Genomic DNA, 27,625 nt, shown 5'->3' with positions numbered 1-27,625 from the left:
CAATCACCGAACCAAAAAGCGGTGGCCTGCCGTGTGGGGCCCACTTCGGGCTCCGCACGGATGATCCGAGCCGTTCAATAATTTCTTTTAAAAAAATCGAGTGGGCCTCAAGAAAAATCAGCTCGATTCGATATGTGTAAGTGCTCGGATCAATCTTCTCATCCTTGGAAAATCGAAAAAAATGGAAGCATTGGTCTTCCTATTTTTCAAAAAAGAAAGATTGGATCCAAGCACCTACACATATCGGATTGAGCTGATTTTCAACGATATCCACTCCTTTTTTTTAAAATTATTGAACGGATTAGATCATTCGTACGGAGTCCAGAGTGAGCCCCACACAACTAACAGTGGCCGGCTACCACTTTTTGGTTCGGTGACCATAGACTTTTTTATACAAAATGTATTAAAGTGATTAAACAAATAACACTTAAAGAAACCAAATTATAAGAAAACATACAAAATCTGGAAAAAAAATTTATTGGGTGTTTCCATTAACACAAAACACTAAAAATTTAACGTATTTTACCATCTCATTTTCACTAACAAAAAAAATTTCAATATTTTACGATCTCGTTTCCACTAACAAAAAATTATCCACATAAATTTTTTTTACTACAATAACTCTACTCACGAACACATCAACTTGTTCACTATCGGAAACAACTTGAAATTTCTTAACTTATTCACTATCGAAAACACGTAACAACTTCTCAACCACATAAAAATCTACAAATTTTTCACAGAAACACCCCCTAAGTGGGGCCCGTGTCCCTATTCTGCCATCGTCGTAAAGCAGGAGCCCCTGATCCCTACTCGCTGCTCGTCATCATCAGGAGGAGCTGACTTGGCAATTGATGAAAGGGTCCGAATGACCAAAGGAATGATTGAAGAGGGAAGCGAATCTACTAAAAACCCACAGCGAAGAGTTTTGGCTATGTCAACGATATCACGACCAACGGCATAGACTTGTGTATTTTCTTGATATGAAGACGAATTTCCAGGTACAGCAACTCCGTAGCGGAAGATTTGTTCTGATACTTCTTCACTTGTTGATGGAATTTCTTGTGTAATCTTCTCTACTTTCTCCACGTCATACAAAAGGCGGACTCCTACCTCCTTCACCTGAAATCCTTTTCTTGCAAACACGGATATATTCATTTCATCACCACCTTCCACCTGATTTTCAAACTTCCAATAGCTTAACCAAATCATATCCTCATTAGCTTCCGGAATGCCAATTACGTGTGGGCAATGGCTCCAAATCAATCTCTTGGTGGTATTAGTGATAACGTTATTAAGGAAAAGTCGATCATATGGATGTAACCGATCATAATCACAAGAAAATGCATACACAACGCACAAACTCAAGCATCGGATTCTGGAATTACGATGTTGTGCAGTAAAAGATAATGAACTTCCTTTATCAATAAGATTGAACCACCCTGGAACCTTGCTCCCCGGAAGATAAGTGGAGAATACATGTTCTTCATGACATCCCTGTGCCACAAAAAGGCAAAAGTTAAGGAATTACAGAGAGAGAGAGAGAGAGAGAGAGAGAGAGAGAGAGAACCTGTAGAGAAAACCTCTTTCGGTAAGAGAAGGGGAATGCAAGTCTAACTTTTAGGTTTCGCATGGATCCCAAGTCGAACAAGCCCAAATTATCTATTATCTCTTTATCAACATCTCCTAGGGGTTCCAACTTGTATCTGCCGGAAAACTCTACCAGCATGGGAGTCGAACCAGAGGAAGAACCCAGTATCCCGTATTCTCCGGGCGATGTCAATTTCCTGAAACCACAGAAAAAGCCTGCTATTTCGTATTCTGGGAGTATTATCTTCTCCAACGACCAGCAACTCATGAATTGCAAATTTTTTAAATCCTGCAGCACTACAAGTGACCGGAGCCTTGTGCACGAGCATACGCAAAGGATTTCGAGCCCAGTAAGACTTCTGATGCAATCTGGGAGGCTAATAATAGGATTATTGCTCAGGTCTAATTCCCGCAACAAGGATAGGTTGCTCAGATCTTTAGGGAAAGCATCGTCTGATAGATTGCAGCCCCGAAGATGTAGTTTAACTAAGGACCGAGGTAAAGAAGATGCCCATGAGGTTGCAGGATTTCTTTTCGGCTTCAATGGCGAAAGCCAAATGAACGAATACCAGGCTTTGACATTCTGAATTGTAATGGGTGATTGAGTTATGCCAGTAACATTTTCCGCTCGTAGCACTGTTAGAGAATCCATATTCACCATCTCAGTTGGCCAATTCTCAAGATTTGAGCAACCAGAAATGTCAAGTGTTTCCAAAGATTTTAGCAAACCAATACTTCTTGGAAGCTTCCTCAGACTGCTGCAATCTTTTAAATTTAACAAAACAAGTCTCGCCAAGTCTCCTATGGATTCGTGAATCTCGACCAGCCTTGTACAATCTTCAAGTATCAGTTTCTCAAGATTGGGAAGTACTATGAAGTCGGGAGTTCTTGCAAGGCTATGGGAGTGACTGAGATTAAGGATTTTCAGTAACTCAAGAAACTGACAAACACGAAAAGAAAATGTCAGATTGTAATGCTTCTGTCAATTTCCCTGCACAATAAGACGAGAAAAATGACAATGCAATGCAACCTTAGTTCCGGCCGAAAAATGCTTCAAGCTGCTATAAGGCATCTCAAGAGCTACCAGGGCCTCCAAGGGGAAATACTTTGGTATGGATTCAAATGGGAAGCCATGCCAACACATCCATCTTATTTTTTTCGGAAAGTTTTCATAACTTCCGCTTATTTGTACATGACTGAGCTTCAGAAATTTTCGATTCTCCATTTTTGCAAATGCATTAGTTTCCAAAGCTATTTCATTTGAATCTGCCAGAGGATTGCCAAGTGAGTTCTGGGAGAAGACGCCCAAACGATATCTCTTAAGCGAATTCCACATATTTGACAATAATGAGTTGTCCAAGAATTCTTCCAAACTGCATTTTCTATTGACACCAAACACTGTCCTGGCAGACATATTTGCCTTCAATAAACTCGTATCAAGAATGAGGCCTTCAATTTTTCTCGTGCCCTGGCAAAAAAAGGGGGCGAGGGGGTTGAGAACATTGATAAGTAAATAGCATAGCAACTCCTATATGTACATGAGGAGAAAAATTCTTACAGTATTATGTCTTAGAACATTAAAGGAATCTTTATGATTACACAATCTGCTACGTTCTCCTGGCTCATTGGGTGATTCTTGACGGACTATTTCTCTTCCCATTTCTTGAAGCAAATGATGAATCACCAGCTTGTTGTATCCATCAACTGTTACCAGACATCTGTCAATGAGATTTTGAATCCCAACCACTGTATAAAATTCACATTCATCCATGATTGTAATTGTAAAGTCCTTATCGCTCCCAACAAAGAAACAAGCAAGATGGAGGAATAAACTTCTATCGTGCTCGTCTTGTAAAGAATCATAACTTATTTTGAGTTTTGCAAGGATTTTCCTATCAGGGATTGCTTTCAATTTTTCTAACTGACTTCTCCATACTCCAATGCTTTGTCCAGATAGAGAAGATCCCAAAACTTTAATTGCCAACGGAAGCCCTTCACAATGTTCAACCACCAACTTTGAGGTGTCCGCAAAATCATCAACAGGATGGCTTTGTCCAAAGGCATGCAAACTGAAAAGCTCAAGGGACTCGTCATAATCCAATTTTTCAATCCTGTACACCTTGCAGACTTCATGAGGTCTAAGCAAGCGCTCATGCCGAGTGGTTATGATGATTTTACTCCCTAAAAATAGCCAATCACACATTCCAAGCACTGCATACAACTCGTCTGGTTCATCAACATCGTCAAGAATCACAAGAACCCTTTTGAAACGCAAGGCTTCTTTAATCTTGACAATACCTTCATCAACGTTGGATATCTTCTCCTTCCTTCCCTTTAAAATATCTGAAACAAGCTGTCTTTGTAAACAAAGTAAACCATCCTGTTGTTTTGAAATTTCTCTAACATTTGCCAAGAAACTGCTACTTTCAAATCTTGAGAAGTTTAAATTATATAGGAACTTGGCAATGGTAGTCTTCCCTATTCCACCCATCCCACAAATTGCAGCTACACCAACATCAGCTGATTCATCTTCTAACCAAAACTGAATTTCTCTTGCACGAGAACATATTCCAATCGCATAGGGGCCAATGTCCATGATTGTGCGACTTAGTTTGTCTCCAACTACTTTGATAATTTTCTTTATAAACCTCGATTCATGCCTAATGATTGCGATCAAGATGAAAAAATTAGCACAATAAATGATAACTCAGACTTGAAGTAAATTGCAAATTCTCAAGCAGTACGAAATAAAACTATTCTGTTATTGTCATTGTTGAAAACCAAATGAGTTCAACATATTCGAATAAATGTGTTTTGACAATGATTTGTTCAAAAAGCAGAATTCTTTTTCCTATTAATCTGCTTTCCTACTCTTGCTATTTGTCAACAAAGACCAAGTTTCTGGTAAGACTACTGTGATTGGAAATGAATTTACTAGGCATAACAATTTCAAATAGCTTCAAACAGAGAATCTTAAACATAAACGAAACGATAGCTTCTCCAACTTAGCTCTCAGATTCCAACATGACCCCCACAACACTCGAGCTTTCACAATTTTTCCAACGCAGTCCAGTTTGTTAAGAGAGATGGGAAAACCTTTAACAGACTTTCTAGCTGAGTTAATCGTAGCTTTGAAACTACGAATTGCGTAGCATAAATTATATAATTATATAATGTACAGATAGTTTCACATCAAAAGGACAAAAAAGGTTGTGTAGGAATATAATTTGCTTATAAAACCTCCATCTCAAAAACGGTAAACTTCTATCCAGAAGGTCCTGGGTATGATACAAATACATCCAAGAGGCCCTGGCATGAAACAATTTCATCCAGAAAATCTCTTGGATATCATTTGCTTATGAAATCTCCATCTCAGAAAACGAGAACTACAATTAAAAAAAAAGGTTCAGGCATGAGTCAATATCATCCGAAACTCACAAAACATATGCTAGACTAGTAATTAGGAAAAAGGACTTGGAAGGAAATTACCCATCAGCTCTATTTTGTAAGTCCATCCCAGCAAAATCAGCAACTTCTCTTAGCGCTGCCCTCCATTCTTCCACCTTGCTCATCCATTCCTTTCTCCTTCCAGCACTTTCTGCTTCAATTTTCCCTTCATGTCGTGCAAATGCTTCTTCGAAACTTCCCATTTGCTTCCTCACTAGGGATGGATCCACGTCATAGAAAAGAGGAAGAACTTCATGTCCAGAGGTACTCTTGCATTTGAGGATCATCACAAGCTCATCAAGGCACCAACTTGAAGATGCATAGTTCTTTGACAAGATAACTATTGACATCCTCGACTCTCTAATTGCTTTTTGCAGTTCAGACTTGATCTTTTCTCCCCTTTCAATTCCATCATCATCTCTGAAGGTGCGAAATCCGGCATAGTCCAATGCTGTGTAGAGGTGATCAGTGAAAGACTTTCGAGTGTCTTCCCCTCGGAAGTTCAAGAAGACATCATAGATACAAGGTGAAGTTGAAGAAGAGGCTTCTAGGGATCTTACGGCAGCCATTGAACAAAACTCAAGAAAGATAAATGGAATCTAGGACCAAGATATCAATTATTTATATAACTCAAGGCACTATTGGTATAAATTGAACATGTCACTTTCAGTGCTAAAAATAATAAGTCGACATGAGTAGGCAGGAAAGTGAGGTTGGTTGTGACACCTCACCCACCAACTTAAAAGGCATCAAACATTGTTTATCTCGTTCTGAGTTTATCTAGTTCATGGATTACTGCCCTTTAAAAAATTGCTCTAGAAAGAATTTGGAAAAAAAAACATATGATTAGATGAGAGATTACTATCCAATAAGTATTAAAATTCCAGAAAACATCCTTTAACCCCATTCTAGTTTCTTTAAAAAGGAACTTTTAGCAAAGGAAGATAATTTCAAGTTCAAAAATCATGTGTTTACGCAAATAATTTCCTACCAATATGGATCTTGTTTGATAGAAAATTATTTTTCATTTTCATTATATTTGAGCTTGAAATTACCTTCTTTTTGAAAAAGAAGGTTTAAAAAGAAAGCGGAATGGCAAGTGCTTCCTAGCTAGAGCATGCATGTTCCACAAACATTTCACGAAACAGTTTTCAATAACGGTTTAATTAACAACCTTTTTTGTGTGGAAACTAGTGTACTCTTATTGTATTTCTTGTAATAGTTTAGGGGCTCTTATGTAAATATAGAACTCTTGTACCCTAGATATAAGTTTGACGTTATTTGGTGGCTAATGATAATTGAACATATTTTCTGCAAACTTCTTCTCGCTGCTGCTGCTGCTGTATACTGGCATTTACATGGTATCAGAGCATACTCCGATCCAAACCTCTTCAAAGGATTAAGTTTTGTTCGAGTTTCGATCTCAGGTAGGAGTATTCTAGTTTCTTGTCGTAGTCTTGATCTGTTTCCAGAACCTCTTCAAAGGTTTAGGTTTTCTTTGTTCGAGTTTCGATCTCAGATTTTTTCAGTATTTTCGAATGGCTTCTGATAGAGGGGAAACCTTGGCTGTAAAGTTAGATGGGAAAAATTATTCAATCTGGCGATTCCACTTTCAGTTCTTTGTTGAGGGAAAAGGGTTGTGGGGTTATGTTGACGGAACTGAAGCAATACCTAATGCAACTGATGTTAAAAAGACAAATGAATGGAAGGTGAATAATGCTAAAGTTGTTTCATGGATTTTGGGGTCGGTGGATACAAACATTGGACTTCCCATGAGAGGACTTCGTACAGCGAAAGAGATGTGGGATTACCTTGAGAAGGTGTACCAACAATCCAACCTCGCACGAAAATTCCAGATTGAGAATGATATTTTTTACTATGACCATGGTGAGAAAAGTATCCAGGAATATTATGCTGGTTTTATGGATTTATGGGCTGAATATGAGTTTGTGAACCTGGCAAATATGACCAATGCTTGTTGTATACAAAGCCTCAAGAACGTGTACGATGAGAGGAAAGTGATGCAGTTTTTGATGAAACTGCGATCTGATTACGAGAATATTCGGGGGAACATTTTAAATCGTGGGACGCTTCCAACAATGGATATGGTTTTGGGAGATGTCCTTCGTGAAGAGACAAGGATTGCAACACAAGCTACTCTGGAAGGGAAAAGGACTGTAGAGTCAGTTTTCATTGCCAAACAGGGCTATGGAAAACCTCTTCCAAAGGATTTTTCAAAGACACAATGTTTCGAATGCAAGGAGTTTGGGCATGTCGTATCACACTGTAAAAAGAAGAACACTTGTGTCTATTGCAAAGAGACTGGCCACATTGTGACTGATTGTCCAGATCTTCAACAAAAAGGGAGCAAAAATTTCAACCGAAAGAAATCAAATCATCGTGTTTACCATGCCGCGAGCGTTTCATTGGATGGGTCGGGTAATGATGCAAAGTTAACTGCATCCTCTTCTAGTAGCTCCGACACAGTGGGATGTCAACCAACACCGATTTCTGATGATATTCGACAGTTGGTACAAAGCTCTGTATCCTCGGCTATTTCCTCGGCTTTCTCCGCTATTGGCTTGTCTGGTAAAAATTCTCATCTATCTCCGGTAATCAATCCTCTTTGGATAATTGACTCGGGTGCATCCAATCACATGACTGGAAGACATGTGAGTCACACGTCCGCCAAACCTTATTCAGGACATAACCAGATCCTTACAGCAAATTGTGACAAGTTGGAAATCGTAGGAATAAACAACCTATCTTTGTCTATTACACCTAAATCCTCTTTTTGTTTACCCAATGTTTTTCTAGTTCCTAAGCTTACAACTAATCTTGTTTCTGTGGGCCAACTTGTTGATGATGATCACATTGTTTCTTTTTCTCGTGATGGATGTCTTATACAGAACCGTCGCACTGGGACAGTGAAAGGGAAGGGTCGTAGGATTGGTCGCCCGTTTGCTTTGGAGTTTGAGAGGCCAATCAGTGGCACTTGCTTATTTACTCATTTTGATTCTGATGTTTCTGTTTCCAATAAAATTTGGCATATGTGGCACCGTAGGCTATGGCATCCTAATGCCAAAAAGCTAGATAATTTGTTTAGTTCCGGTTTTTTGAAATATAATCTTTCCTCATTGGGCAGTATTAATAAATCTTGCATTAGTTGCTCTTTAAGTAAAAGTGTCCATTTGCCTTTTCCTGTGCATTCTGATGTTAAAACTTCACCCTTTGATTTGATTCATAGTGATGTATGGGGTCCCTCTCCCGTTCTGTCTAGACTAGGGTATAGATATTTTGTCTTGTTTATTGATGATTGTACTCGTTATACATGGGTATATTTTATGCGTCACAAGTCTGAAGTGTTCTCTCACTTCAAGACTTTTTTATCTATGTGTCGAACTCAATATGACGCAACAGTCAAATACTAGTGGATGAGCCCGTGCCTGAAGGCACGGCGCAACACGTTTTGAAAACAATTAAATTGAATTACCATTATATGCTTCTAACCAACTCAATAACGAACCTGTCTTTTTCAAGAATTATTTTTTTAAATATGTTTCAAACAGAGTACATCTAATCAATTTCAAATAAGTGAATTTCAAAGATGTCAACAACAAAAAAAGAGCTGTCTAAGTTTCACAAAAAAAAAAAAAATGATCATAACCTAACCAAATTAAATCACTGCATAACGATCTGTTCTTTCAACCTCCCTAATCTCCGCGAAATATGCATAGAGCAGTTCGAACATTTCATCAATTAAGTTAGATACAAAAAACTTGCACATTCATCAAACCTCTCCAGAGAATGCTAACTAAGATATAATTCTAATAGCAAATGGGCCTATGCCTGAAGACACTAATTCAAATGCATCGACCAACAACCCTGGCTCATTCAATTCTCAAAAATTCTACATAGGATCATCAAAATTTAGTGCATTGAATTCCAATTCAATCAAGCAAATTTTTTTTTAAGTTAGGGAATACAAATCAAATAAACTGTACAATTGTATGTGCTATGCCTCGTACTAATCTAAACCAACTACTCTATTTTACTATTGACCTCATCTGTCTAACAAAGGACCTAATAGCTCCATCTCCAAAATCATTAACAACTGAAAAAATAAAATAAAAATCATACTTATGTCAGTAAGAAGGGTTACCAGCTTAAGATGCGAGGCAAAATATGATTTTTTTTTATACTTTACTTCATCGAAGAATTGCCAAAGTCAAAGAATGCAAATCAATCTTGTGTATTTGATGTGTATTATAGAAAGCCAATGGGGCCATTATACTTTTGAGGCTAATGCTCGTGTGTTTTACAGAAAAATCATACAATCTGTAGCGGTCCGGATGATCAAGTCTTAGCATAGGTATGCTTTCCATGTTAACAAAAAAAATGCTAAACTAACAAATGTCACGTGTTGGACACTACGGAGACGTGCACCATGTTGACGACACATATGGGCGTGCCCATTAAATTTAAAAGAATGTTGAATTTTTTATTAAAAAGGACCACAGTGTTGGATTTCTCGTCGGCCCTCCCTGAATGGACTAAAGAGATCATACAACACCCCCTTTTGAATCCACTACAACTAAAGCATAGAATGCTCTACATTTTGTCAGGCACTTCGAACATACAAAAGGTTGAAGTTTTGTGAAGTATTACTTGGTGGAGCTTAGACGTGCTATAAATGAATAACAATGGATGGTTAACTATTTAGAAATCTTGTTTCAAGAGCGACTACATACATGTCCAAATAAAAAACTTTTGTATTAAAAACCGAAACCATAGTAATCTATGCTAGTGCTAATAGACAGAACAAATAGGCACTCTAACAATTCAGAATCTTAGATAATTGCGATAGCTGTAGACTGCCATCTAAAGGAGAGAAAGAACACAAAGAAAAACCCCACCTATGCACTTCCTCCCACATAAAAAACCTCCACAAAGTCACAAAATTGCTCAAGAGAGGAAACCTTTCTTAAGAGGTAAGACTAACAATATACAATATGTGGCAAAGATCTGCTAGGTCAATATTCCCATAGCAAAAGAACAGACCAGAAGAACATGGACATAAAGGCCAGTGCAACCTCACTTTACCTCCTCGACCAATGACTTTATCTTTGAAGTTGTGTCTTTCTTAAGCCGTTTCTTCCTCTTTGCTTAAGGTCTTATGCAGTACATTTCATAGGGACAAACAAAAATTAGCTCGTATAATGGCCGCTATTATCAACATTTTAAAGAAACTTGATGAATTTTGTTTAGAAGAATGTGCAGTGCATAACCACCATTCTGGTCTGCATTGTCTAACGTGTACCCAATGATGATTTTTTATTTTCAAATCCGAACATGAAAATTGCTACAAAGTATAGCACAAATCACTATACAAAAATTGCGAAAGTGTTTCTGTACATTAACGGGCCATGGCAAGGAAATCAAGCTGATACCCAATGATTCAAAAGTAGCAATGTAAAGTCTACAATAATGGAATAGCAAATGAGCCATTAGATGTAAAACAAAATCATCTGATTAATAGGAAAGTTATACCTGTTAGATTCTCCTGAAATGCATGGGTTTGGCCACCCAACGATTTCCTCTGAGAGCAACAGAAGTGGTCGACTTTTGGCGGGATTGATGGTTCACCAAACACCCTGTTAACCACCAATTTCTGATAAAAAAAAAGATCATGCCATGCTGGATGTGAATGATAAAACTCCTTTAACTGAAAAAAGAGACAGAAAAAATAAGGAGAAGAATTCAAACCTCACAAAAACTATAGCTAGGGCTTCGAAACCTCAACCATGAAGCCTCCTGGTTTCAATCTCAGCCCTTAACCACTTCCTTCTTTTGACATTTAAAAAATACAGATTATTTACCAAACTGCCATTCAAAAGTTAATTTGTGAGAGGGACATTTTGGACCCTTGGATGTGTAGAATTGGAGAGTCAAGATTGAAAGAAAAGGAATTTTCTTTTGGATATATACTACGCATTCTCTCCCTTAGAACTGTTTATGTCTAATGCAACTTCAAGAAGGCCACAAATGCACAAAAGAATCAACTCTTGGAGGGGACAAAAAGATCTGAAAAAGAAATGAAAAAATAGCCAACAAAAGTACTAACAAAATTCATATTTGCCCAAGGGATTTCGACTCATTTCTTTTTACCAAATAAAATTTCACAAATACCAAGACCCTACAAAAATGGCCATGGGTTGTATTCTCGCTGTTGGAACTTGAGAAAATAGAGGAGAAACTTACTCGAAATTGAAATAGAAGAGCGAGGGGCGATCTCTCTTAAAAGTAGAGATCGCAATTCACTTTTTTTTTTTGTGTGTGTTTAATCCTTGTTCTTTATTTCACAGATGATAACATCCAAACACAAAAGGGTCACCCAATCTCATGTAAGCAACATGTCAACACCAATGGAGAAAAATAGCATCCTTTCTTTTTAACAAACTAAATAAAGTATCACAATTGACTAAGCAAAAACCATTTTATGCATGATCAAGAGATATAAAAGATGAACAGAGAAATGATACGAATAAGTAAATGTGGAAAAGAAGCCCAAAAATACTACCTGAAGTTGCAAAGATCGGAACATCAGCATCTCATCTTCCCCGCTAAACGCGGACGCCTCATTTAATTCTCCTATATAAAAAAACCCAATGATATTGATATGCAGAGAGATATAAAGTCTTTTGTAATCCTCCTAAAGTCTCGTTTCATGTAATAAATACAATTTCTTCACCGTGTGTGTGCGAAGGAAAGATGGAGGAGGAATAGATGAAAAAAAGAGTTGCTTGTAACATATTTTGCAACCTATAACTGAATTCCATTGCTAATGTTGAAAAACGTGTTAATTTATTATGAATAAACATGAAATCGGGTCCAATAGATCAAATAGTGACGGGGGTTTTCAATTGTTTACCCTTCATACCAGTGTGTTGGAATAGAAATACAAAGCACGAAGCGAAAGTCATACATGAGGATATTATATCAGACATCTAACGTGCATATAATGATGAACATGAATTTCCGTTTAACCGGGAAAAAAATATATAATGATGAACATGAAAAAGAGAAAATCATGTGAATTTGGCAAACAAACGCAGAGCCAAGACAGACACGATACAACACAAAAGAAAATTTTCCATACACCCAATTCATACATCCAATTAATTCCAAATCCCAAAATCTGTAAAACGAACTCAACAGTCAATGTTGCAGTTTGGGCAGTGTAGGTATGGTGGTGTCCGTAAAAGATTAGGAGAAGAAGTAGATATGGAGAAAAAGAGGAGATAGAAGAGTGTTCTGCTAGTCCTTCCTTGACCTCGCTCCCATGCCGATGGGAGACAAAGGAGAAGGGGAAATGGACCAGATGCACTCTGCACTCAAAGTATAAAAAAAATTGAAGTAATGATTGATTGTATATGAAAGTCAATGTGGCACTCGATTTTCCATCCACAGCTTCGGGAATTACATTCAATGGTGTCAATCTGTACTTTTGAGTAATAAGGCCAATGATAAAAGAAACCAAAGCAAACTAAGAAAAATTAAAAGTGAACTTCACATCTAAAATCTCTCAAACAAATGAACCAACTGACTTACCTATTCAATGGTGTCCACACCATTTCTTTCTCCATTTCCTAAAGCGTGAGGATTCAAATTCCCATTGTCCTTGCTAAGAGAAGAAAACTGTGTGCACAAACTGGTTAGAATAACCTAACCAAAATACACAAACGAAGAAACTTGTAGCCAACGAACTAATATTAATACTCAAGGACAATACTCTAGTTTACAGCTTACTAATCACAGTAAATTGTAGAAAGCAAAATAGAATGACTATAGCTTCTCACAGCCAGTCCTACTTAGGCTCCAAGTAACATTCTACCCTGCTTGTGCCTACATGAGAGTATTGGTACAGTTATGGATTTTCTAAGGAACTTTTTATTTAATCGGTAGTTTTCTAAGAGTATATGTATGGGTTCAAATTGGCCCTTGACTGAAAGCCACAATCCAGATTGCCTTCGATTTCAAAAATTTCGAGTGAAAGAAAATATAACCACCATGTGGTCAATTTCAGGAATTGCTTCCATTGTGGACTTTTACCGAACATGTGGTGAGCAAGTAACAATAAAAATTTCGACCATGCACTTTAGCACAACCACGAACTACACAGCTCCGAAGCCAAAAATTTCAACCATGCACTTTAGCACAACCACAAACTACACTGCTCCAAAGCCTGAGTAACAATAAAAATCACAAAACTTGAGAAAATAATTTCGTAGAACTTACCAAGAGTGATTTCCGGAGTCTCCGGAGGTGGCGAACGGGATGAGCTTGGAATCGAGCAGTTCATAGATCAAGGAGAGCTAGAGGTGGCAACATGGACGGCGTTGCCGCAGAACTCCTCCTTCTGGTCAATGGAGGAAATGATGCGCCAGGAGGCGCGGCGGGCGCCCATGATATTCTTGTCGGCGACGGAGAGGAGGTTGCGCTCCACCACGGTGAGCTCCTCGTTCGTTCGTTCAGACCGGAGACCTTCTACATGAACGTTGTTCCTCGGTGAGAGAGAGAGAGATAAGGTAGAAAGGGGAAAGTAAAAGCAATTTTAGGAACATTTACGTGTTTTTCAAATTTTGAAAACAAAATCAGAGTTTTTACCAAAATGCCATTTGCCACTTTTATAGAATTGCCCTAAATCAAATTGATATTTACTGAAATGCCATCTTTGTTCTTAGCCCCAGTATGACACACTATTTACGAAAATGCCATCCAAAAGTTAGTTTGTGAGAGGGATAAAATTAGACCATTGGATTTTTAAGAATGGAGGGTTGAAATTTGTTTGGGGAGCAAATATTATAGGAAAATCCTATGTGTACCGACCATTTTTGGACCGAAACCGTACCGAGCCGTCTCCGGCCACCGGACGGCCGATCCGAGCCGTCCAAAAATTTTTAAAAAAAAAACCGAGGGGCCCAACGCGGGAATCAATATATACACGAAAAATAGGGTGTTTAGATCAAGCACCCTACACACATCGGATGACGTTGATTCCCGCGTTGGGCCCCTCGGTTTTTTTTTTTTAAATTTTTGGACGGCTCGGATCGGCCGTCCGGTGGCCGGAGACGGCCGCGCGCGGCCGTCGGTACGGTTTCGGTCCAAAATGGTCGGTGTATATAGCAGTACTCAATATTATATTGGAAAAATCCCTCCCTTGTTATATGGATTTTGAGATCAAAGCGTCCCAATTTTTTTCCGATGAAATTTACTGCACAACTTAGCACACAAGTACCTGGCACTGGCAGACAAGCGGGGAGAGAAAGATGAGAAAATTGCTACTCCCCCCCCCCCCCCCCTCCCGGCCCCACCTGTTTTCCCGAACTACCCTCCCCCCCTTCTCTCTCTCTCTCCCCCTTTTTTTTCTTTCTTTCCTTACAGTTTCTTTTTTTTTTTGCCCTTTTCTTTTCAGTTTGATTTTTTTTTCATTTTATTTCCTTTTCTTTCTTTCCGGTTTGATTTTTTTTCTCTTTAATAATAGGTTCAAGTCTAATTCTAGGCTTTGTAAAGTAATTACGAGAAAAAAAGTGTTTCAATTGATCATGTTTATACGACTGTTTTATTTTTCTTTTTTTGTCATTTATAGATTAAAAAATATAGTTACGAAAATAAGTGTTTCAATTTTCAATTCGTTTGAACCAGTGTAAAGATGTTATTTTTCTGATCATTTCATCCTAAATAGTTGTAATAAATTTTTGGCTTCAAGACCTTTCAATGGACACCCTAAGAGAGTCTTGAAACTAAATAATGAGTCTTAGGGTGTTTGTTGAAATGCCTTAAACCAAAAAATTTATTATGACCATTTAAAATAAAATAATAAAAAAACCGATCTTTGCTCTGATTTAACTGAATTGAAAATTAAAGCACTTAATTCTTGAATTATATTTTTAAATATACAAAGGGTGTATTTATAGAAATTAAATGAATAAGATATAAGTAATTAAATAAAAAATAAATTAAAAATTAGGGGGGACCCGAGGGCTCTGCTGTTCCCATTGACACAGTAGCTCCTACGAAACCCCTGAAACGTTTCCGTTTTAGTTTTTAAAAAAATAGAAACCAGCCATTTGCAATCCTATAGAGTAGAAACGTGATTTGAAGCAACATACTACAGAATCAGTTAAGAGGATCTATGCTAAATAATGGTTAACAAATTTATTAAATTGTACTATAGTTTAAAAAAAGTAATCCTAAATATAACATTTGTATTCTGGATTAGTACGTCGTTTGCAAAATACATTTCGTAATTAGTTCCCGAATACTAATTGTAATCTTAATGAATTTTTTGCTTCACAGCCTTTCAACGAGCACCCTAAGACTCATTATTTAGTTTCAGGACTCTCTTAGGGTTAGGGTGTTCATTGAAAGGCCTTGGAGCCAAAAATTTATTACGACCATTTAGGATGAAATAATCAGAAAAATAACATCTTTGCACTGGTTCAAACGGATTGAAAATTGAAACACTTATTTTCGTAATTATATTTTTTAATCTATAAAGGACAAAAAAAAGAAAAATAAAACAGTCGTATAAACATGATCAATTGAAACACTTTTTTCTCTTAATTACTTTACAAAACCTAGAATTAAACTTGAACCTATTATTAAAGAGAGAGAAAAATCAAACCGGAAAGAAAGAAAAGGAAATAAAATGAAAAAAAAAAAACCAAACTGAAAAGAAAAGGGAAAAAAAAAAAGAAACTGTAAGGAAAGAAAGAAAGAAAAGGGAGAGAGAGGGGGGGGGGAAGTTCGGGAAAACAAAGGTGGGGCCGGGGGGTGTGTGTTGGGGGGGGGGGGGGGGGGGGGGAATAGCAGCCCTCGAAAGATGAGGGTGGATTTAGGGACGGAATCAGAATTTTGTAAATGTGGGGGCCGAACTGTGAACAACATGTAGAAATTCAAGATTATGAAATCTTTATAACTTGTTTGGTTTAGATTTTGAGAAAAGTTTTTTGGGTAATAGATGGAGAGATAGAAAAAGAAAAGAAATTATTAATTACAGGGAAAACTTTTGGGAAACCAAGCGCAGAGACGCGGGTTGGGTTTTTGGACCTAAAACAAATACATTCTTAAAGTATTTAAATGTCTAAATAACACCTAATATAAAACACAACATCTAAGTGCTCTTGATAAATCAAAAACAGTTACTTTATAATAATATTGAAATTAAAAATAAAATAAAAAAACGACACGAGGGCTTTGGCCCTGTATGCCCTAAGGTAGTTCTGTTTCTGCGTGGATTTGTTTTGACTATGAATCAATTAGCAGGAAAAAGAAGAGAGAAGACGTGATTTTAGTTTGGTCTTGCTATTGTCAGTCCACTAGGCTGACGATAAACACACTAAAAAGCAAGAAAAACACATATTTCTGTGTATTTTATACACCTTTAAATATACATTCACACACTTACTATTGTCAGTTCATTAGACTGATTTTAGAATTTTCCATTTTAGATAATTAAGGGGCTTAAGAAAAGCGGTTGTCTTAAGCGGTTGTGATGTTGCAGTTTTATAGTGGACTCACCTTTTTTAACATGTTGGAGCACTTGGGGAAGTTACATTGGAGTGCGACACAGCAGCCTATAATTTGAATCTAGGGCAAATAGGCAGGTTTTCCCGATTCTCGCGAGGTGATGGGGGTGTTCGCCGGAGGTGGAGCCACTAACGTGGTGGTTGGAGGTGGTGATGGGTCTTCGGCATTGGTGGTGGTCATCACGATTCCATCACCTCTCTTGAAACCAGAACAACGCGTTTGGGGTTTGGGGTTTTTTGTTGGCATGTTTTCTATTTTTTTTTTTTAAAGGTGGGGCCCCCGTGCGGGGGACTGTCCACCACACCTCATGTGGTGATCGTACTGTTATTCAATTTGTTTTAGCAAATAAATAGGGTGGACTTGGTTAAAATTGTAAGATAAATTACACACACATCGGTATACGTAGCGGAAACTAGGATCGTACTAACCTCTAGCCATTGTTGTTCAAGTGTAACACACACTCTAGATTTAGGTGTCTTCTAACATATGCATGACTTGAGCGCCTAGATTTGATGGAGATCATAGGCTTATATAGATGCTAGGTTAGAGATCCTATATCTCCTTAAGACCTTCAAGTTTCCTTCCATCAAAGAAACTAATAAACAAGTACAATAATGAAAGTGGGAAAGCCAAAAGCTTCTTTAAACCACCACTATATCTATAATGTAAGTGAGCACTTTCATTAATCACAATATGACCAAGTGGGCCCTTTAAAATATTTCTTACAAAAATGACACATGGCAACTTAGGAGAAAGTGGGCAGGAGATGTGCATCACGGGATCCAATTTCTCCACGGCCACTCCGAGGTGAATGGTGTCAATAAATACAAGATTTAGTTGATTTTGGAACGGGTTCATGCACGAGTGCAATTTTGTTCACCCTCCTTAAAAGAGGGTGAACATTACCTTCTTTCTTCTTGGTTGAATGGTGTAATTCTCACCTGTATATACACTTTTTGGTAAGCATGACATCACTTGGTGGTGGATCCACACAATTTCATCCAATAAGAAGGAAGATAATATTTACATTTCTAAGTGGAATGTGAACAAAACTCAACTTATTGACGCACGCACCAAAAGCTTACAGCAGCTATAATATCTAAGAATTTAGTTCAAGGCTCTTATGGCTTTTGTTTTTTCAGTTAGTATCATTCCTATCCTATCTAGAGGTGGAAGAACTGTGCCAATTAATTACTACTAGTTTTTTTACCTTCTCTTTTAATTCAATGCATTTTCTTTCTTTTTTCGCACTTACTTAGTTTTCAGGTAGATTAGAAGAACTCTCTTCACTGAGGCAAGAAAAATAGGATCCGGTGATCCTTCCTGGTGCACTGCAAGGTTTACTGTGAAACACGCCAACCGTTCAACTTAACAATCAACAGTTCGAATTCAAAATAAAACTCTACTATGAAAACAGACGGTTTGGATGTGCCCTGTAGCCTGTAGTGCACTGCAGGCCTACAGTTTCCGATTCCAGAAAAAGAACCAGTTATTAGAGTCTCTTTAGGCTATGCATAGCGCTTGAAGGAGGTTCAGAATAGGCGCAACATCTCCATGACACACGGAGTAGTCTCGCTCCTAACAGCAGTGCGCAAGATGCATTACCGTGTGCACGGCGCCTCGTTGTGCTCAACTGGGATTATTATTGTGTTCCTCTTATTTCCCTCGGTTACTTGCCTTTTCTTGTTCTAAGGGCAACCAACGAGAAACTCGTTACGCGATTCTGATGAGTAGCGTTCCGGGTTATTCAGAGAGGGTTTCTTTTTTAACATCTCTCTAGCATCTGGCCCGGGGGGAAATGGCCTGCCCGACCTGTTTGTCATAAGCTCAGCAGTTTTCGTCGCAGCTCATCTCTCCGGTGAGAAATTTCTTGCGATTGTCCATAAGTAGATGTCTTTGAATGCTCTTACTGTCCATAAGATCTTATTTGTCATTGCTTATACAATGCCCTGATCCATATAATCACATCTTTCTTAATAGTTAATACACAAATTAACGTATTGAATCAAAATGTGGCACACCTAGATTATGAATTCTCTTATCGAATCCCGATGTTTTTCCTACTTATTTCCTTATACCATTCTATAAGGAGAACAAACTAAATCAACTCAGGGTATCCAGGTCAGCTTACGCACACCTCAACTTATCATGGGACCCAATCCCATTGTCCATACCGGGAGAATTTGGGACAAAGCCCCTTTTGGATTGCCCATAAGAGTTGATGGGAGATTTTGAACGGAGACCTTGGGATGGAGCAAATCCCAAGCGGGCCAACCATTTGGATTCCAAAAAATGAATTATTAATAGGACAAATGTAAACGAAAAAAATGTCAAAATGCTTCTAAAATGTATTTGCTCAAGTGTTCAAAAAATAATGTTCTGTACTAGTTGGATTTTCATATCAAAATAAGCACATTCTTATATTCTAATCCACATAAGTCTACCTAGCTGTACCATAGTTTAGGGCATGCGGCATATCACGTTTTTATTTCCATTCCTAGTACGGGAACGATGTAACATAGGGCCTAATCGATATAATCACATCTTTGTCCATCAAAGAAGAATTTAATAACTTCTTTATCTTTAAACCAATTTCACCAATTTTCTTCCTCACTTGGAATTGTCCTTATTTTTCTTTGTTCAGAGATTTACGAAGCCATTTCTTCTCTATGCGCGAGTTTTTTTGGTCCCTATAAGAGCATCTCCAATCCATACAAAATAGATGATGGATGTAACACATTGAGGGGAGATTTTGTAATTTATTCCACTTTTTCTTCACTTTTTCTACTTTTTGGGAGAATCTTTGAGGGGCCCACCGTCCTTTTTAGAGTTTGGTCCTCCAAAAGTAAATTTGGTCCTCTAAAAATGGAGGACCAAAAGTAAATTTGGAGTACAAATTTCCTTCGAACTCTAAAAAGGACGGTGGGTCCCTCAAAAATTCTCCCAAAAAAGTACAAAAAGTGAAGAAAAAGTGGAATAAATTACAAAATCTCCCCTCAATGTGTTACATCCATCCTCTATTTTGTATGGATTGGAGATGCTCTAAGATATCTCTGGACTCCGTGTAAATGTAATCCTTTGGGCAAAGTCCACTTCCACCCCTTGTGGTTTTGGCCATGTGCAAATACACCCCCTGTGGTAAGTGTGCATATAACCTCTTGTGGTTTTAAAATTGTGCGGATAAACCCTCTGCCATCATGTTTTCCATCCATATTAACTAAGGTGTATCACACACGCCTCTAGAATGTAATCTGAGTCATTCATAATGTATTAAATAAAGAATAAAGTATCTCTGTAAAAATTCATCTCGATCAGGCATCAATAACCCAGTGATCTAATTTGTGGTAAATTCAAATTGGAAAATTTAATTTCATAACAAAATCGATTTGACCACGAACTTTTCATTTTTTGATTGACTTGAATTTTGGCATAGATGTAGTATTCGTCAAGCTCTACAATATTAACGGTTTGGATTCAATTTTTGGTATAGGGGATGGTGTGGTTAGATTTAAAAAAGATTAATAATCAACGGAGATGATGAGAGTATATCGGTCTTTTAATTTTTCATTTTTTTGATTGACTTGAATTTTGGCATAGATGTAGTACTCGTCAAGCTCTACAATATCAACGGTTTGGATTCAATTTTTGGTATAGGGGATGGTGTGGTTAGATTTAAAAAAGAATAATAATCAAGGGAGATGATGAGGGTATATCGGTCTTTTAATTTTGTGCCTGTTAATATGGATGAAAAACAATACAGCATGGGGTCTATCCGCACATTTTCAAAACCATAGGAGGTTATGTGCACGCTTTTAAACCATAGGGGCGTATCCGCACATGACCCATACCACAAGGGGTCAAAGTGAACTTTGCCCTAATCTTTTGAACAACCCTTATTTAACTGAAACAACTCCACAGAAAAACTATTTGGAGACTGATCAGTTTAGCCTTTTTTGGTGATAGAAGTTGTGTAGATCATCTATGTAACTGGTTCATCATTCATGTGGGGCCTTTAGTGAGTTAATTACCCATAAAACATAGAACTGAATAGACTCAATTGTGACAAAATTGTTATTTAGAACTTCCTTTCCATTGGTTCAGTGAGAGGGGAAGGATCAAGGAACATGTCTTGGTTGGGTATGAAGAAAAGATAACTCTGCTTTCACATAACATAGGAAAAATGCATTCTTAATTTTATCCTGTTCCAACTGCCTCCATGTAATCACCAAAGGCCGTGCGCATGTCGATTGACTATGCCATTTCTTTCAACACGCACATTACTTGATATGTTTGTTAGTTATCGATACTCAAGTATATTCTTGTCTTAGTACCTTTTTTGTGGTATATCCAGCAAAAAATATTGTCTCCATGGGACTTGTGTAATGGTTTCCTTTGAAAGTCCAAAACCTTTCCTATGTGCTTTCTTGGCATTTGGACTCATATTCGAGATTCCAGTCAATTTTATCATTCTAAAAGACCAGCAATTACCTGGGCCAATACATAAGGATAGAAAGATATTTAAGCAGGCAAGCAATCTAGTCACTGCCAGCACATTGAACGGTAAAAGACACACATGAGAGCCTTTTTTATAGACCTGTAATACAAGCGTAAGACTCAGAGAAGTGAATCATTTGAGAAATGTCCGTACCCAAAAATCCTGGTTTGTTGGAAGAGGGAGAGGAAGAGGAGAGCTATGGGACGTCAGAGTCGATGGACCCCGAACTGTACAGAGCAACTACAAAAGGTGATATTCTTGAATTCATAAAAGCGATGGAACATGGCACGCTAGAAAGGCAATATCACTCATCGGCTGGCTGTGTCCAACTAGGTCCCCAGAAAAACACAGTTCTGCATATTGCAACAAGCTGTGGACACTATGAGATCGTTAAGCTTCTTTGCAATGACTTGCCATTCTATGTTGCCGAAAAAAACTCTAAAGGCGACACTCCACTGCACATCGCAGCAAGAGCAGGTGACTCATTGCTTGTCACTCTACTAATCAATTGTGATTTGAGAGAAGGTGCTTTGGAATTGGAAAATGAAGAGCGTAATACTGCATTGCATGAGGCGTTAGGTCATCGTCATCGGAAGGTGGCTCGAATTCTTATTGATAGGAACCGAAGCGCATGGTATTCGGTTAATAAGGAAGGGAAGTCTGTGCTGTATCTGGCAGCAGAAGCGGGTTTTGTTGGTCTTGTTAAGCTGCTTATGGAGAATCCTGCTGGTATATGCAGAGTCGAAGGGCGAATCAGGAATAAGTCACCAGTTCATGCTGCTATCCTCGGGAAGCACATAGGTAATTACTAAATTAAGTGTCCTATCTCTCTCTCTCTCTCTCTCTCTATGATGCCTTCTGACTGTATTTGGGGGGCATGGTTCCATGGCATAGTCCCTTGAGTTCCTTGGTCTTTGGAGGTATTGGCGGCTGGTATTTCGGTGGTAAATATTTTTTAAATCAGCCACTTTGTGCATTTATTGACAAAGGTTAAGTCTATCTCCAAGCATTTGCAGATTATGTGGGTATTCATTATTGTATCTCTGTGTGTGTGTGTGTGTGTGTGTGTGTCCGTGTGTGTGAGTGTGTCAAAAAATACATTCATATTCTCTTTTATTGGTTTTCCATTTTTCTTATTTCTCTGAAACTTGCAATGTCTTATTACTCCTTTCTGTCCTTGTGAAAAGGATGGTTAGTTTTCCTTCAGGAAATAAACTGACATAAGATAACAAAAAGGAAGAGAAAACTTACTAAAGAAAACCATTATTTTCTCATGCTCATCTTTGATCATATTTTGAAATATATCTTGTAGAAATGGTGGTCCTGTTTAAACCTTGAGTAAGAAGTTTTAAAGCATCAAACACAATTATCCCTTTCCTAGAATGATCGCACACGTCACCAATGATGGTGAATGCACAATATTTTATGCATACTTGACTTGTTGCATTTTGCAATTCTTTCCCTATTTGCTAACTGAAAGTCTGTCTTTTTCCTCTGAAATGGTTTCTAATTTTGCATCCTTGACTTCACCTTCATTGGAAACATTTTCATTTTCAGTCCTAACACTAGCTTTCGTTGAGAATTAAAATCAGATGTCCTAAAGATGTTGTGGGAAAAGGACCAGTCCTCCTTCAATTTGAGATGTGATGAGGAGGGGAGAAATGCACTTCACTTTTCTGCATCATTAGGTTTTCTTGAAGGGGTCAAGTTCTTGCTAAGCAATTTTTGCGCTGCCGCTTACCAAAGGGACATATATGGTCTCTTTCCTATTCACACAGCGTCGAGTGAAGGCCATGTCGACATAATCCAAGGGATGCTCCAGCACTGCCCTGATTCAAGGGAACTGCTCACTTTACAAGGTCAGAATATCTTTCATGTCACAGCCAAGAGTGGAAATGACAAAGCAGTTAGTTCTATGCTCAAAATGCCAGAGCTGGAGAAACTCTTAAATGAGAAGGACAATGAAGGAAACACGCCTTTACATGTTGCCACCATTTGTGGGCATCCGAGGATTGTTAGAGCTCTAACATGGGATGAGAGGGTCGACTTAGAGCTCGTAAACAACAACGGGTTAACAGCGCTGGACATTGCTGAGGAATTTATGGAAACAAGGGCATCATTTCGGAAGGTATGTTCTCTATACAAGTACGCTGAAGATATAACAAATGCCCAGAAAACCTAGAAGAGTTTTGGTCTATGCGAAAAATATTTTCTTTTAAGGCCCCATATTGAAAGGGTCCCAAATTTGCATTTATTTGATGTAGTATATAAAATGACGCATGTCGAAAAGGGAACCAATTAAAAGAGAAGGCCTAAAACAGCAGAAACATTTCGAAGTCAAAAGGGATAGATTAGATGAGTCGATTTAGTACCAATTTGTGTGAAAATTGTTTGCAGAACTTTAGTATGAAGATTTAATCATCGATCATGCATCTCAGAAAGCTAGAAAGATCACTTCGAATAGGAATTTCTACAAGAATATGATCAAATGTGAAAAGGCCTATCTTGGATTGTTGGCCTTCAGTTCCATTGAGCCAGCTCTGACAGAGGGAGTGTGTCGTGACTGTTATTTGCACTTTTCTGCATTTTGTTTTGGGGGCGACTATTCGCAGCCCCGTATTTTCTCCCTTAGCCCACTACATTTCGGTAAATAGTTGTTGAAGATCATACATAACATTTTTGTAAATAGCTGTTGAAAATAAGATTATATTTCGGTAACTACATGTCGAAAATATGTTCAACCTTCGGTAAACAACTGCCGAACATACATTTTCGGTAAATAGTTATTGAAAAAAATATTATATTTCGGTAATTGTATGCTGAAAATGTACCTCAATTTCGGTAACTAACTGTCGAGTATAATTGAAATTTTTTATCGGACTAAGGGAGAAAATACGAGACTGCGAATAGTCGCCCCCTTTGTTTTTGTGCATGTAAGATTGCCCTGTAGAAATTTACATCCTATGTTCTGCAGCGACTGACATGGATGGCCTTGAGAGTTGCTGGTGCTCCACAATCTCCACACACAAATATTTCCAGACAAACCTCAAGTGCTGGGCAAAATCCCGAATTAGAGAACTACAAGGACAAGGCCAATGTAGTTCTACTGGTGGCAACACTAGTCGCGACTGTAACTTTCACTGCTGGTTTCACTGTCCCTGGTGGCTACAACAATTCTGACCCTGACCAAGGCATCGCAACCATGCTAGCCAAAGTGAAGTTTCAGGAATTCATGATTTGCGACACCATAGCTATGTACAGCTCCATCATAGTCACCGTCACTCTCATATGCGCACAGCTTGGCGATCTTAGTTCGATGCATGTTGCCTTGAAATTAGCAGTGCCACTTCTGGCTATTGCGGTAGCCATGATGTCCATAGCTTTCATGGCGGGTCTTTACGTCGTGGTGAACACAGTCAGTTGGCTTGGCAATGTTATTCTGGTTATGGGCTCCAACGTTGTCATCGTGCTAGCAGCCCTCTTCGTGCCCCTCTGCTTCTTGGGTTCATCCAACTACCACATCTTTCGCCGACTCTCATACTTTCCGTTTCGCCTCCTACTATACGCCTTTGGAAGCTATACCGAACGTGATGAAATTGAAGATTAACGAAATCCGTTCCCTTATCTTTTGCGTCCTTTTGTTTCAAATATTTTCCCCACTACACGATTAGTGTCGAAAAGCTAATCGTGTGGTGGAGAAGGAATTTGGGATAGAAGGACGGGGGAGATTTGGACGTTCATTTATGTACAACATAGCCTGTCATTCTTCTGTGTAATCTATTGTGGAATGAGTGTATTGGGACCAATGAAGTGTTGGTCTGGTGGCTTGTGGTTGTATTGGAGTAGTTACTACTTCTTTCATCCCATTTTTTAGAGTTCAGTATTTTATTTTGAGCTGTCCTTAATTAGTGTTCATTTTGTAAAATTAATGGGTAAAAGTTGGTGTATTTTCTATTTTGTCCATAAAAGTGGATTCCATTTTGAAAAGCAAGTGAGTAAAAGTGTAATGATGATGTCTCCATAAAGGGTAAATAGGAAAAGTAGAGATAAAAGTTGATATGAAAGATGTAATGATAATATCTTTTTAATAAGTTGGAGTTACGAAGCATGACCCCTAAAAATGAACGGAGGGAGTAATAGTTATGTGTAAGTTAGTAGGAAAAGGAGCGTATACATATATGTAATACTAAGAAATGAACATATGTAATCAGACCTTCTCTTCTTTTCTTTTGTTTAAGACTCGTTTGATCAGAAATCTTAACATATCTGTGTCTGTATATATATGTGTATGGAAAAGACTATAATACACACTCCTTATTTGAGTATGTATCATATGTATTTTCTAAAATGTTATGAATTATAAAAAAAATGTTACGAATCGTATAAAGGTTACGAGATACACCAAAATGTTATGAATCATAATAAAAATATTACGAATTGTACTGCTGAAAAATTATGAATTTTAAAACAAAAGTTATGAAACACACTAAAATATTATGAATGAACCATAAAATAGGTGCATATAATATACCCTTTTATGAGATGTATATAGTAGACTTTCTCTATGTGTATATATGTTATGCCGGAGAGCTGAGATTTTAACTCACTGGTGGCGAACATGGTGCATTGCACGTCCAACATGGAGTACACCAAGTTTGGCTTTTATTACACACTGTACACAATATTTAACATTGCTTGCGCCATGTTTGGTCATACCAAAAGAAGTTCTGCTCACGACAAACAATTCGGACGAAAACGTCGATTTCAAACTATTGCTAGATGGACACACTAACCGATAGAAGCGTCGCTTGCAACAGCAACGTAGGCTAATTTTTGGGAAAACGACGACCCATAATGTATTTTGATAATTAATAGTAGCTCTAATTAATATCCGTCAAGGACAAACTAAAAACATTTATTAATGTCGAAAATGTCATCGGCGGGTATTAATTATTGAAACACATCTTTAACCGTCATTTTTCCTAATTTTTTGGGAGTCTTTTTGGTTAAACTTGGGTATAATTTCTACATCACAACATTTAGCTCAATTAGAGGAATCAGAAAAATATAAAAATAAAGTCCAGAGTTGAAAAGTTTGTGAAAGACGACCAAAGAGTTACTAAAAGACTGTTTTTCCAAAAAAGTTTGTCTTTTAGTATTTTTATGTGACGCCTAAGATGAACTTTTTTCAACATGAGTGTACATCTTTATATTTTATTTTAATAATACTTAAAATACTTTAAGGACTAGGGGCACATCATTTCTAGAAGGACACCCTCTATGGTTAGAACTTCGTGCTAATAACATGTTATAAAATTAAGACAATAATAAAGAAACTTGGCAGAAAAGTAAAGACAATAATGAACACAATATGAGTATAAAGTTAGTTCTTCAAGAACTATTATTAGGATCGATCTTCTAAATCCGATCATATTCAAGAAACTCTATTCCAACACCTCACTATGTAATTCTATGCTCAAAAATGTAGTTTAATTGGTGTGTCTGTTGTAATAAACAGGTTGTTTTAGCATTGAAGTAATCAGTAATGTATTATTAATTGGTGAAAATACTTATGAATTGTTGCAAATTTAGCGGGTTTTTTTTTGGTATTTCTTTTCTTTCTGTTTTCTCTGTTCTTTTATAGACAAGAGAAGGGATAATTATCCTACCTGTATTACTATGCAAACAAAGACTTTAGTGCATGACAAATATCAATAATCAGACATAGACTTTTCAAAATAGAACACATCTAGAAACCTTATATCCATCTCAAAGCTAAGTGGTTTGGCTTTGAGATGGATATAAGGTTTCTACATGGTATCAAAGCGGGGTCCGTTCCACTTCACATTTTAAAATAAATTTACAATCCATATCCCACGATGACAGACCAGCAAAAAGGTTGCACCATGACAGGACCCAAAAGTGGCCACACGTAACAGACCTCAAAACGCGGCTGCATGTGAGGGGGGATGTTAAAAAAATAGAGTCTCACATTGCTTGAGAGTTGAATGGATGATCATTTAATAACATTTAGAATCTCTCTACTTATTGCTAATTAATTTTGAAATGGATATAAAGTTTCTACGGTTCGTTGAAGTTTGAACACTTGATGCAAATACTTTTTTGAAGTACCGAGAAAAAAAGAACTTTTTACAAGCATTTTGACAGTTTTTCGTTTTACATTTGTCCTATTAATAACCCATTCTTTGAAATCTCAAGGGTTTTGCCTAGTGGCAATTTGGGAATTTACTTCTTTCAGAGGTTTCAGTTCAAAACCTCTCACATACTATCAATTCTTATGAGGCAGTCCATATTTAATTGGATTCCCAAACTATGGACGATGGGATTGAGTCACCGAGATGTTGAAATGAGCATAAACTGACCCGGATACCTTAGTTATTTTAATTTTAGTTTGTTCTTTTTGTAGAATGGTAAAGAAATAAATAATAAAAAATTAATATAGGGTCCACTATGGAGAACTTGTAACCCAGTTAATCCACC

At 37.6% G+C, this 27,625-nt stretch overlaps 3 protein-coding genes and 1 long non-coding RNA gene across 5 annotated transcripts; 2 read left to right on the top strand and 2 right to left on the bottom strand.

Moving 5' to 3' along the window:
• Window positions 1–511: 511 nt before the first annotated feature.
• On the bottom strand, window positions 512–5,844 carry LOC131328984 (disease resistance protein RPV1-like). The gene is made up of 5 exons (XM_058361989.1): window positions 5,080–5,844; window positions 3,149–4,250; window positions 2,621–3,058; window positions 1,571–2,530; window positions 512–1,497 (listed from the first exon to the last, which is right to left on the bottom strand). Exons 1-5 carry the CDS (start codon window positions 5,604–5,606, stop codon window positions 772–774), a joined length of 3,753 nt encoding a protein of 1,250 aa, XP_058217972.1. The 5' UTR covers window positions 5,607–5,844; the 3' UTR covers window positions 512–771.
• A 722-nt stretch (window positions 5,845–6,566) lies between these two features.
• LOC131328986 (uncharacterized) lies at window positions 6,567–8,282 on the top strand. The gene is made up of 2 exons (XM_058361990.1): window positions 6,567–7,626; window positions 7,947–8,282. The coding sequence occupies exons 1-2, from the start codon at window positions 6,576–6,578 to the stop codon at window positions 7,982–7,984; spliced, it is 1,089 nt and encodes a 362-aa protein (XP_058217973.1). The 5' UTR covers window positions 6,567–6,575; the 3' UTR covers window positions 7,985–8,282.
• Window positions 8,283–11,016: 2,734 nt separating this feature from the next.
• On the bottom strand, window positions 11,017–13,588 carry LOC131328983 (uncharacterized). The gene is made up of 3 exons (XR_009200589.1): window positions 13,336–13,588; window positions 12,649–12,942; window positions 11,017–11,688 (listed from the first exon to the last, which is right to left on the bottom strand). It is a non-coding gene; the product is annotated as an uncharacterized LOC131328983 (long non-coding RNA).
• A 6,937-nt stretch (window positions 13,589–20,525) lies between these two features.
• On the top strand, window positions 20,526–25,012 carry LOC131328981 (protein ACCELERATED CELL DEATH 6-like). 2 transcript variants are annotated; one of them, XM_058361987.1, is made up of 4 exons: window positions 20,526–21,373; window positions 21,458–21,925; window positions 22,717–23,252; window positions 24,099–25,012. In XM_058361987.1, exons 1-4 carry the CDS (start codon window positions 21,268–21,270, stop codon window positions 24,729–24,731), a joined length of 1,743 nt encoding a protein of 580 aa, XP_058217970.1. In that variant the 5' UTR covers window positions 20,526–21,267; the 3' UTR covers window positions 24,732–25,012. The 2 variants fall into 2 exon arrangements, with proteins under 2 accessions (XP_058217970.1, XP_058217969.1); XM_058361986.1 differs by having other exon boundaries at window positions 20,527–21,925.
• The last annotated feature ends 2,613 nt before the right edge of the window (window positions 25,013–27,625 follow it).

Source organism: Rhododendron vialii, chromosome 6a (genome assembly GCF_030253575.1).
Source record: "Rhododendron vialii isolate Sample 1 chromosome 6a, ASM3025357v1".
Lineage (NCBI taxonomy): Eukaryota > Viridiplantae > Streptophyta > Magnoliopsida > Ericales > Ericaceae > Rhododendron > Rhododendron vialii.
The sequence above is the reverse complement of the archived record's forward strand: the minus strand, read 5'-3'. Positions and strand labels throughout refer to the sequence as shown.